The 11,332-nt window shown below is 56.1% G+C and overlaps 1 protein-coding gene across 1 annotated transcript; it reads right to left on the bottom strand.

The window, feature by feature from the left end:
- Positions 1-10,057: 10,057 nt before the first annotated feature.
- Gp1bb (glycoprotein Ib platelet subunit beta) lies at positions 10,058-11,308 on the bottom strand. Its single transcript, XM_026401751.2, has 2 exons — positions 11,141-11,308; positions 10,058-10,882 (listed from the first exon to the last, which is right to left on the bottom strand). The coding sequence occupies exons 1-2, from the start codon at positions 11,148-11,150 to the stop codon at positions 10,278-10,280; spliced, it is 615 nt and encodes a 204-aa protein (XP_026257536.1). The 5' UTR covers positions 11,151-11,308; the 3' UTR covers positions 10,058-10,277.
- Between the last annotated feature and the right edge of the window lie 24 nt (positions 11,309-11,332).

Below are 11,332 nucleotides of genomic sequence, written 5' to 3'. Positions count from 1 at the left end.
ACAGAGGCTACAGGAGGGTCTGTAGCCCTGTCAGAAATTCTTCCTGACAATGACCACATGGGCTGCTGTACAGGGCCAGGCCCTGCCCCCACTGGCCTGCCTTCCCTCCACTCCATCACCTTCTCTTTGGCTTTTCTGAGGTGGGTGCTCACTCCTCTGTATTCCACAGACTGGCAGGCCCCTAGCCTTTGTTCATCTGTGCCCTTTGGCTATCCTGCAAGCCCCAGTGGTGCCCAGTGCCAGCAGACCCAGGTGTTGTAGGGATACCTCCAGGGGGTCCAAGTCTAGGGAGGCCCATGATAACAACAGGATGGGCTCTATAGAGGGGACCAGTGAGTACAAAGTTTTAGAGGCATGTTGGGGCTGCCTGGAACTGCCCACACTGGTTCCCAGCCTCACTGTGGGGGTACTGCTTGAGGGCAGGGGTGGGAGCCCAAGGGCATCTGCCAATAGGCCAAAGTCAAACCAGATGGGCTGGGGCCCCGTGGGGCAGCCAGGCCATTCGTCACCGTTATCTGCCCCGCCGCCGAAATCACAAACACATTTTTAAGTGAAGGACTGGCTGCCACTGGCCTGTGGGCCCTGATGCCGCCCAGCTGTGGCCACACTGGGCCTGGAGACTGAAGGAAGAGTGCTGGCAGCCCTGGGACCTGAACCCCCAGGATGTGCACTGGGGTTTTGTGGGAGGGACAGAGGGACTCTGAGTAAGGGATGTGTCTTCTGTGTGTGGTTGGTGGCTCAGCTGGTCATTGTGTGGAACAGAGACCCAGAATTAGAGGCAGTGATAAAGAAAGATAGACTGGGAGCCTGGTGCCTGTCACCAGAGTTCCTCTCAGTGGATCCCCACCACCAAACCAGTGAATCAGTGAGCTGCGTGGCTCAGTCTCACTTCTGCTTTGGGCTGACCATGGGATCTGGGCAGGGCTACACAAGGCCCTGGCCTCTTGGGGTGTGCAGGTAAGGGTGGGAATGGCATTCCCTCTGATCATCACCTCGGAAACCAAATGTGGGTCCTTCCCTGAACTGGCATCCCCCACAACCCAGCACCCTGGACCCCTGGGCAGACCCTTGGGGGTGGAAGGGGGCGCCAGGAGAAATGGCCTGTGACAGGGGTGGGCGTCCCTGGCGGGAAAGCAAACAGTGTCAGCGGCTAATGAGCGGGAACCGGGCCTGGGGCTGAAGGCCTAGGGAGGGGTATGGCCATCCCTCATCCTGACAGCAGGCAGTAGGGGGGGCCAAGGACCAGAGGTGGGGGGGAGTCTGAGAGCCGACAGAGGGTCCCCTGGAGACTCGACCCTGCACATAGATAGACAGAGGGGAGGTAGTCAGGCCCCCGCCCTCCAGCTGTGGCCCCAACAGGACTCGACTTGTTCCATCATCTCCCTGTTCAACTCTCGAACCCTTAGCTGCTGCCCTGTCCCCAAACTTTACAGGGAGAAGGAGATTGTCCAGTGAGGGGTGGCAAACCTAAAACCCCCACACTGCATTCTGGGGAACAGGAATCTTTAGTCTCCAGGCCTTATTCTTCTTTCCTGTGTAGCTTCAGATTTCTGCCCCTCTCTGGGCCTCAATTTCCCTGTATCAATAAGGTAGAAGAGGCAGCTAAGGGAGTCTTCCCTGTACATTGCTCCCCCTCCTTGTGCACAGTCCCATCAGCCCTCAAGGGCCCCACACTTTCCCACAGTCCCTGCCCCTTCCAAAATCTTGATATTCCCAGCAGGACCAGTGATACTGGGTTGAAGGACTCAGCACATGAGGAAAACAGTCCTCCATGCCTAATCTTCCAGGTGTATTGAAGCTGCTCCCCCCATTTCATAGATAGGAAGACCGAGGAGCACAGTGGAAAGAGCAGATGGACTGGTCAACATCAGACCAGGCTTTTGGTCTCCCTGCTTTGGGCAGGTGGACAGTCCCTGAACCCTTAGCCCTGGTGGAGGCAGAGCTGGTTTGGAGATCAGAAGATCTCCTACTAGCCCTCAGCACCCCCAAAATTGCAGTCTCTGAGCCTCAGTTTATTCCTGAACCCCTCCTGGTCCAGTCCCTGTCCCTGTGGTCCTACAACATCCCAGTGGAGTGACCTGGAGGTGCCTGCCTTCAAGGTGTCCCAGCCTCTGTCCTGCCTCAGCCGGGAGGGAGGTGTAGCCATAAATTCACACCGCCAGCCGCCCGCGGGATAAATGTGTCATCGACTGCACGATTTATGAGCACACCCCTGGCCCTCAAGGCAGAGAAAACAAAACTCTGTGTACACATGGTGCAGCGGGCAGGGACGGGGTGTGCAGTAGGGGCGGGCGCAAAGGCAGGGGCGGGGCAGTGGGACATACAAATGCAGGAGGTGTGAGGACACAGGCATACTCACGGGATGTAAGCACACAGACACTCACAGGGTGGGGCTGAAGACACTGATACATGCTTATGGGGGCACAGGGTCAGACACATGTTTATGGGAGTGTGGGAAAACAGACACAAAGGGAGGTGAACATCTCTGATATAACTACATACTTACACTCAGCGCTGTGCTTACTACACGTATGCACATACTCAGTGGTCCAGCATGCTCGGGGACACTAAAGAGGTTTGCCGCATATATCATGTGTCGCCAGCCATGTGGCTGACCCACACTGAAGGTGTGATCCATCCAAGGGAAGGGAAGACAGGGAAGGGAGACTTCTCTAGGTCTCATGTGAGTGTATGTATGTGAGTGTAGGGTCTCCACCCACCCCAGACAACCCACATGGAGAGTGGTGGGGAAAGACACCCAAGGACACTGCATGAGGAGTCATAGGCAGAGATGGAGACCAGTATGTCTAGCGGGGGATGTGGGGCAGTGTCAGGAGAAGGGAATATACAGGAACAAGGGGCAGGTGACTCGTAAGCTTGTTTGGGGTCTCACCTGATGATGTTGATGAGGCTTGATCAGTATCATCCCAGAGACCCAGGAGAGCCATGCAAGCAAAGTCCATCAGGTCCCCTGCCTATCTTGCCCACCAGGACAAGGGGCAGTTCCCAGCTTGCAGCTCTGTTGGCACCAATAAAACTCCATGCCACTGGGCACAGTGATGCTTGCCTGTAAACCCAACCACTCAGAGGCTGACGCAGGAGGATTGCAAGTTTGAGGCCAGCCTCTGCAATTCAAAATAAAAAATAAAAGTGATAGCGCACCCTTGGGTTCAATCCCTAGTACTGCCAAAACAAAACAAAATGAAAAAAAAAATAAAAACAAAACAAAACAAAAATGCCAATTTGACTGCTAGAACCCGTCTAGATATAGCAGTCCATACCTGAGAGTTTAGGGAGGACTGTGGCAGGACTTCAAGAAGCATCAGAGAACACTCAGAGACTAAGGAAGAGAATTCAGGATCAGAGAGGATCTGGGGAGGATACAACTGCAACACTAAAATCTGGAGAGGACTGGTGGTCGGTGAATGGAGGATGAGGGTCTTCTGGTGAGCCTTAGATCTGGGGATCTGGGGAAATATTCCCTGTGTTCAAGCCAGTTTGCTTCCTGATTTTGCCATAAAAGGCTTGGGAGTGGGGCCCTCTGGAATGATTCCGGCAGCAGTAGATCCCCAGCCCAACATGAAGGTACTGGCTGATGTCCCAGAGACAACCATAGCACAATCATGGTATCCCAAATAAGGGGAGACGAGAATCACTGACCCCCAGTCTAGGAACCACAGAGCAGGCTCCTGTAGAGGACAGAACTGCTCAGCAGGGACCCCCTAGGCCAGAGACACCAACACTAGGGACCCACAGAACAAGGACATGGAGGGAAGAGAAACATAAAATACGGACCCCCACTGAGGATCCTAGAGTAGGGACACCCAGAGCAGGGGGTGCCCAGTGAGGTATTTAGTGCCAGGAGAGACCCTGGACTCCTACAAACAGGTCTGTTTTCACTTTTCCTATAAAGTCTATGGTTTCCTATGCTCCTCCTTCCTATCCCCGCCTGTCTCTGGCCTGCGTTCCTGGTGCTTTCTGGACCTTGCCCTTCAGGCCATACTTCTGCAAGAAGGTAAGGCAGTCCACATGCAAGAGCACCCTTAGTGGGCAATAGGGGTACAGGCAGGCATGCTGGGACAGGCAGCTGTCAGGGCTCTTGTCCTCCCCAGTTCTGTTCAGACAGAAGTCTCTTTCTCGGCATCTGCAAAGACTGGCTGGAATTCTTCAAGAGCATCTTTAAATAAACAAAGCATAGAGAAAAGCACCCCCCCCATACAAATCACATCAAAATAGATTTCCATACAGACACCCGAGCAGCACTCTGTCTTTGGCCTGCCCACAAGCACCTCCTTGAAGTTCCTCCTCCTTCTGGTAGTCCCCAGAGGCCCAGGGGCATAGTTGTTCCTGCACAACCCAAAGCAGACGTGCTAACATTGTCTGGGGATCCCCACCCCCCAATCTCAATGGACCTCCTAGCCCCAGGGAGTGACCTTCTCAGGGTTGAGCCTACCAGATCTATCCATACCACCCAGCCATCAAGGGGGGCCTATGTCCCCAGAGTCTGCCCACATGTGCTAGGATTCATCAGGCAAAATTGGCAGGATTCCCTTCCAGCTCCTCAAGGATTCTTTTATCCACTGGGGGTACAGTGGCCTTATAGGACTGGCCCCAGGGTCCTGGGCAACCCATAAGGAGACAAAGCCACTCCGTGGGGGTAGTCAGGGCAGGCTGGTGCCTGCAGAAGGTGTTCCTGCACCCCTCCCTTGGCTGTAATGGATCCGGCAGTCCCAGGGCCTCTTGATTTGTCTGACATGCTTAAACAAACCCAGGTAGGTGAGTCCTTCAGGGACATCATAGAGTAATAGGGACACTCTCAGTTGAAGGAGGAGGGAGGTGGACCCATCAGGAGGGGTAGAGTTAGGGGCAAGTCTCCTGGGTGGGGGTTTGAGGCCAAGGCTCCTGGACGCCCAGCCCTCTGCCTTGGCTGTACACTCCCCAGAGATATCTTTATGCCCAATTTGAAGCTTTGTTTTGAGGGTCAAGGGAACTGTCCTGTGACCAGGCCTGGGCCAGCCCAGAGCACACTCAGTGTCTCTTTCAGGCACATAATCTCAAGAGCTCCAAAGGTCTTTCTAGACAAGGACCATCCTCCCTGCCAATTCCATCATTTTTTTTTTTAAAGTTGTTTGTGGTCTTTTATTTAATTAATTTATTTATATGTGATGCTGAGAATCAAACCTAGTGCCTCACACACACTATGTAAGTGCTCTACCACTGAGTTACAACCCCAGCCCTCATCATTTCTTGAGACATGCTATGAGTGACTATACAGTGGACATTTGTGTTTCCTTGTGTACAAGTGGCCTTAATGCTGCCATGTAGGCCATGAGGGACTACCTGCAGGACAGATCCCTGGAGAAGAACTGCTGGGGTTGGCCCCACTGGAATGAGGGTCTGGGAAGTGGGGGTGTTGATCATACCCCACAACTCCCACTGGTTCCCTCAGTCCTCTCCCACTGGTGATGTCACACCTGTTTTGGGAGGGCGTGCATGTGTGTGTGTACATGTGTGCATGCTCACACCTGGGGCCCACCTGGCTCAGCTCTCACCACCCTTTGTCTAGAGAGCCCTCAGCATCCTGGTGGGAGGTGATAGGGAAGGCAGGATGGAAGGAGGCACAGATGGCATTTCTCCTGGGGCAGAGTGGACCTGAGGGTGGGGGGAGGCCTCACTGGAGAGGATCTGTTGACTCCCAGTTCCTGTGGGACCATTGACAGGTCAGCCTCCAGGGGTTCTCCTAATGAGGATACATCACTCCCCTGCAGACATATCCTGTCTGCTGAGAGAGAAGGAGGCAGTGAGTGTGAGCATCCAGTGTAGACAGAACTTGGTTTGGACAGCTCTAGGCTAGTTTGCCTGTGTTGGTAAAAAAAATGAGAGATGGGGAAGGGCCTGGGAGATCTCCCCAAAAGCTGTTTAAAGAGGGAGGGACACAGTCAAGGCCAGGCCTAGTCACCAGGATCAGTGACCCTGAAGATCCTCACTCTCCCTGGGGGTGGGGGGAGTGCTTGTGGAGTGCCCCCCTGCTGATTTATGGTCCTCCCAGGGGAGCTAGAATTATAGCTGCAAAGGCCTGGCTCCCTCCCTCCTCCACCTCCCCGTTGGGGTCAGCCAAGGTTGGGGGTGGCTCTCAGCTGGTTTCCAGATGGGCTATGTGGAGGGGACACCTGGGGCGGGGTGGTGGTGTGGGGGGGGGGTGGTGGGGGGAAGCCAGACAATCCAGCAAGTACCTGGCTGGTGCAGCTGCCTCTGTTTCTCTGTCTTGTATCTCCCTCTCTGGGCTTCTCTTCCGTCTCTGTCTGAGGCCCGGACTCTGTCACATGCAACCCTGCAGCCCCTCATTCCCACTGGTCCCCCCCGGGTGGGAGGGGGTGGGAACTGGTGATTTATCACTAGCCGCCTGTCTTCCATCGGAAACGCCAGGGGTGGGCGCAGACGGTGCGGTGAGCTATGGGCCCCCAGGGCTCTGCCACCCACCCCAATGTTGTTGCTCTGTCTGGGCGGCGGGTGCGGTCCCCCCCCCCACGTGGCCTGGGCTTGGGCCCCCCAGAACTTCCCAGAGCCTCCTTCATGCGGGGGGCCCCAGCAAGTCAGCCCAACATTGACTCTTCCCCACGCTAGAGAAGTTCCATGAAGAACCCTAATACAGCCATTGTCCCGTGGGTGGCGGAGCCTCTTGTCTTGAATATTTGCCGACCCAGACCAGGCATCCTGGTTAGAAGCTTCGGAGTCCAGCCCTCCCGTCCCCTCCGCAGTGCACACAGCAGGGGCCCAATAAGTGTTTACCAAGCAAACACCAGCAAGAGGGGGAAGGGCACACCTGGGATGGCCCTCTTCCCCTAGTCCCGGCGGAAGAGGTCCCTTATCTTTGCCGTTGACGAGCTGTCAGTGCGCCGGGAAGGGAAGGGGAGAGAGTCGAGCTCACCCCTTCCCTGTCTGTCAACGGCCCCACAGCGCCCGCCTCGCAACTCCCCAGAGGGGGCGACCTGCTTTACCCTCTTAGTGCCGCCTCACGCAGCCCCCTCTCCTGGCCCCTGTTTTTCCGCAGACCCTGGCTGTCTGCACCCCTAGCCCTCAACTCTGCCTGCGCATGCCACTTAGCAGGTGTTTTCTGCGGACTGCGAGCGCCCTCTGGTGCCATCCCTGGTTCGCGGCGCCCGAAGGAAGGACCGGATGGGTCTCTGTACAGGAATCATTGCAGCTTAAGGCAACATCCACCCATTTCACAAATGAGGAGATAGAGGCTCTCAGCAGCAGGACACTGCTGCGTCTACCCTTGGGCTGCTGTCTAGCCTTGCTTGGGATAGATCTATATACCTCTTTGATCAGCCACTTACTGTCGGGCTGTGCTCAGGACTTGGAGCTTGTGGCTTGAGCTCCTGGGAGGCTTTGGAGAAATAGGTTTGTACCCAAAGTCCTATGCCATGTGTCAGACCAGGCAAAGTTGGGAAGCTCCCTGTGAGGATGTGCTTGAATGGGGCCTTGAATCCAGACAGCAATCACAGGAGAGAGGGCATGTTGGGCAGAAGGACTGGCTGGCAAAGAAGTGGAAAGCCTGGATACTTGGGAGTGGGACTCCATCTAAGTTTGAGGCCTTGGGAGTCCAATTAGGCTGGTTGGGATGCAGGGCAAAGAGCCCCTAATCCACCATCCTGAGGTCTGGATATGTTGGGGGCTGGACAGGACCTCCAAAGGGGTCCTCTGACTTTTGCTGGTCTGGGAGGAATCTGAGGCCAAGAAGGAGACCAGCTGTTCAGTGGAAAAGAGTCCCTGGGGCAGGTGTGTTGTCTATGAAGTGGAGGACAATACTCTGAGCAGGGGGTGTGTATTTCCCCTCCCCTTGTGGGGCCATTCAGGGGCGCTGAGCTGGGACCATCCACTTCCCCATCCCATTTGGAGGCTGAAGCCCCAGGGTCAGCATGTGGAGGGTCAGCTTAGGGTCAGAGTTGGGATTGAAGGTTCCTAGGCCCCAGCTAGTCTGACCAGGCCAGCACCCCCTGTGGTCAGCAGCTTGGCCCAGTAAGAGGAGGGGATCCTGGAGCCATGGAGTTCAGCTGCTTCATTGACTAGCAAGCAAGACTTTTTCATTATGTCTGACCACACTGATTTCATTCTAATTCCTCCAATAATGGAGGTCCCTTGCTCTATAGTCCTACCCCTCAGGGACTCCAGGTCCACCCCTTCAGCAAAACACTGGTCCTGGAGTGCTCAAGCCTTCTGAGGAGCAGGCCTGGGTTCCTTCCCATAGCTTCTTTTAGCTTGGAGGTCACCCAGGCCCCCTAAACCATTTTCTCTAGGCCCTGAATTTGCTCCTTGAAGACCTCAGTGAGGAGGAGAATGGGGGACCTAGGGACCTTTCTCAGCTCTGCTCCCATGGCAATGATAGAGAAAGCTCTGGGACCCAGTAGGGAGCTCCTTTCTGGGATTTGGTTTCCTCTCCTGGATAGCAGAAGGGACACCTCCTCCCTGCAACATGTTCAGACTGAGTTTAGAGAGTTGCTTGTCCCTGACCTCCACCAGGGGTTCTGGGGATGCCAGAACTCACCCTTGCAGGGTAAGTTTGTCAGTTCCTTGTACAAAGGGGGTCATTGTCCCTGATGTGGTGATAAGTCCGGATGGACAACCGGACAGTCAGCTGCAGTCCACAATGGGCCGGATGCCCTGCACCTGCCCACAAGGGAGGGGGTGGCTGTTGCCTCATGTCTGATCGACAGCCTGAAGATAGCATCAGCCCTATTGGAGGGCCATCCATCTTATCCCACAAAGGCTAGGACAAAGGCCATGTCAGTGACAGCCTCCCCAACCTGGTCAATGGCAGCCAGAAGGGGTTTCCTATACCCAGAGGTGAGGAGACTTCCTATACCCAGACTTGAGTCCTATTTGGGGGTCCTCAGAGAACAGCCTTTATTATTCACAGGGTCAGTAAGGTGGGAGCCAAACCAAACGCAGGAGAGGGACTCTGTCCTAGGCACTTTCAGCCTGACTCCAATAATGAAAAAGGTGTCACCCCTCATTTGTGCACCCTGTGCCCCTTTCTTGTGCTATCCTGGGGTAACCCACAAAGGACTCAAAGACTATTTGCTCAGCTATAAGGGCAGGAGAGGACAGCAGGAGACCAGGGACTGGAGGGCCCCTTGCTAGTCTGGGCAATCAAAGAGGACTTCCTGAGGAAAATGGCAGTAAGGTGGGCACTAGCTGGAGAGGCAGGAAGTGAGCAAGGAACAGCAATGTGAAGGGCCATGTGTGCCAGGCAGAAAGAAGGGCACATGTACAGTCCTAGTTGGGAGGTAGGGTCAGGATGGTGCAGCCTGGGAGCCTGGGGAGGCAGAGGCTGTGAGGTGGTTAGTAGGGACAGAACTCTCAAGCAGAGTGGGCTTTGAGCCTCAACAGAAGGGCCAAAGGCTGGGGCTGCTGCTGTGAGATGGGGAAATGGGATGGGGAGGATACTTAGGGGACCTGTAGGAGCCAGGAACTGTGGGAGAAGTCCTGGATCACTCTAGGCACAACATGCCAGAGACACCTGGCATCTACTCACACCTGCAGGGGCCTTCCATGGACTCCACCTCTCATGGCCTCAATCATCCTGCCCTGTATACACTCCAGAGGCTGATTCACTGACAAGTCCAGGGAATTCCAGACGCACCACTGGCCCCACTTGACTATTCTCACCATGCAATCACCCCAACCTCAGTCCATCCCTGACTGCTTTGAAAGCTGCCTGTTCATCAGGGTCACTGATAAGAGACACCTCATCTTCTGAGCTGTTCTCAGAACCCTCAGAACATCCTCTTGGCCCCCACAACACAAAAGAACTATTCCTCTGAGTGTGCTCTGAGTTTCCTCACTGTTCACAGTACCTTCACATCTACCCAGACTCCTGTAGGCGCCAGGCCAGTTCGGCTTGTGTGAAAATATGATTGTGTCCCCTTGGACCATCTTCCTGGAGTCTTTTCTGGAATCTGGGGAGGAGAATTCCAGGTCATGTGGTACAGAGACCAGCCAGATCAGGAAAATGGTTTATTCATCGTGGAGTTTGGGAAGACTCCACAGTGTTTCAGTTGCAGCTAGGCTCCTTCATCTTTCTAAGTGTGAAGGGCACAGGGTTTCCTAACTTCGTCTTGGCAACATTTCCAACCCACATAGATCTGACCCGACCCGCCCGGTGGGTTTGGGAGATCAGGCAGGGGAGAAGACCCAGGGGGATCTTGGTTAGGGAGACGGATCCTTGGACAGCGTCCTGTGGAGTTTGCAGGCCTACGTGCTTTGCGCTTCTCTCAGGACGCACCAGCTCCAGCGGGTTCGGCTACCAGAGGGGTGTTCAGCGATAGCCCGTGCGGTCTACGGTCTTGGGCTCTTAGCCTCCGCAGGCGGCACAATAGCAGCGCCAGCAGCAGCGCGTGTAGCAGCCCTAGGCCAAGCAGCGCTAGCTGAGCCACCAGCGCCCCCCAGCAGAGCCGACCCCGCTCGCAGGAGGCGCGCATCTCTTCCTCGGTCAGGTAGGGCAGCAGGCGGCCGCGCAGTGCAGGGGGCGAGGCGCAGCGAAGGTCGCGGTAGGGCTCGCGCTCCGGGCGACCCGCCAACCACGCGCGCAGCGGCACCAGGCTGCAGTCGCAGTGCCAGGGGTTGGCGCTTAGGTACACCGCGCGCAGCGCTGGCAGCACATCCAGCAGCCCCGGTGGCAGTGCGGTCAAGTTGTTGCCCATCAGCACCAGTTCCGTGGTGTCAGGAGGGAAGGCGGCAGGCAGTGAGGCCCACGTCAGCCCGCGTCGCCCGCAGTCCACGAGCGTCCCTGCGCAGCTACACGGCGCGGGGCAACCCGTGGCTGGGCGGCTTGGGGGCGCCAACAGTAGGAGCAGTAGGCTCAGCGCCCCGTGTGGCCCTGTAAGAAAAGGCTTCGATGAGCTGGTCGGCCGGTGGGACACCTGTGCGGCGTCCCTGGACATCGGGATCACTGGGCCCGGCTCCATCCCGAGGCCTGTGGCCTCAGCCGCACACCTCTCCACCCCAACCGACCTAGGCACTGGTCAGAAGCCCCCTCTAAGTCGGATCCAGCCCTCTCCCTATTGCAGTATAAACGAACGAAACGTCTCCCAAACTGGGTCTGCCCAAGAAACTGCAGACACGACCCCAAACTCACGGGAGTCCATGGCGAGAGGATGGTGGCCCAGCTTGCTCTGGAGCGGGAGGCGTTGACCAGAGAGCCAGCCACCTCACGCTCGCCGCACAGACCACAGTGCTGCCTCCTGTACAGAAATAACCCCGAGGCGGCGTGGGCCCGAGCTGCAGCAGCAGATAGGGCGCTATCACCAAGGCCTGCTGACGGTTTGCA

Source organism: Urocitellus parryii, chromosome 3 (genome assembly GCF_045843805.1).
Source record: "Urocitellus parryii isolate mUroPar1 chromosome 3, mUroPar1.hap1, whole genome shotgun sequence".
NCBI lineage: Eukaryota > Metazoa > Chordata > Mammalia > Rodentia > Sciuridae > Urocitellus > Urocitellus parryii.
The sequence above is the reverse complement of the archived record's forward strand: the minus strand, read 5'-3'. Positions and strand labels throughout refer to the sequence as shown.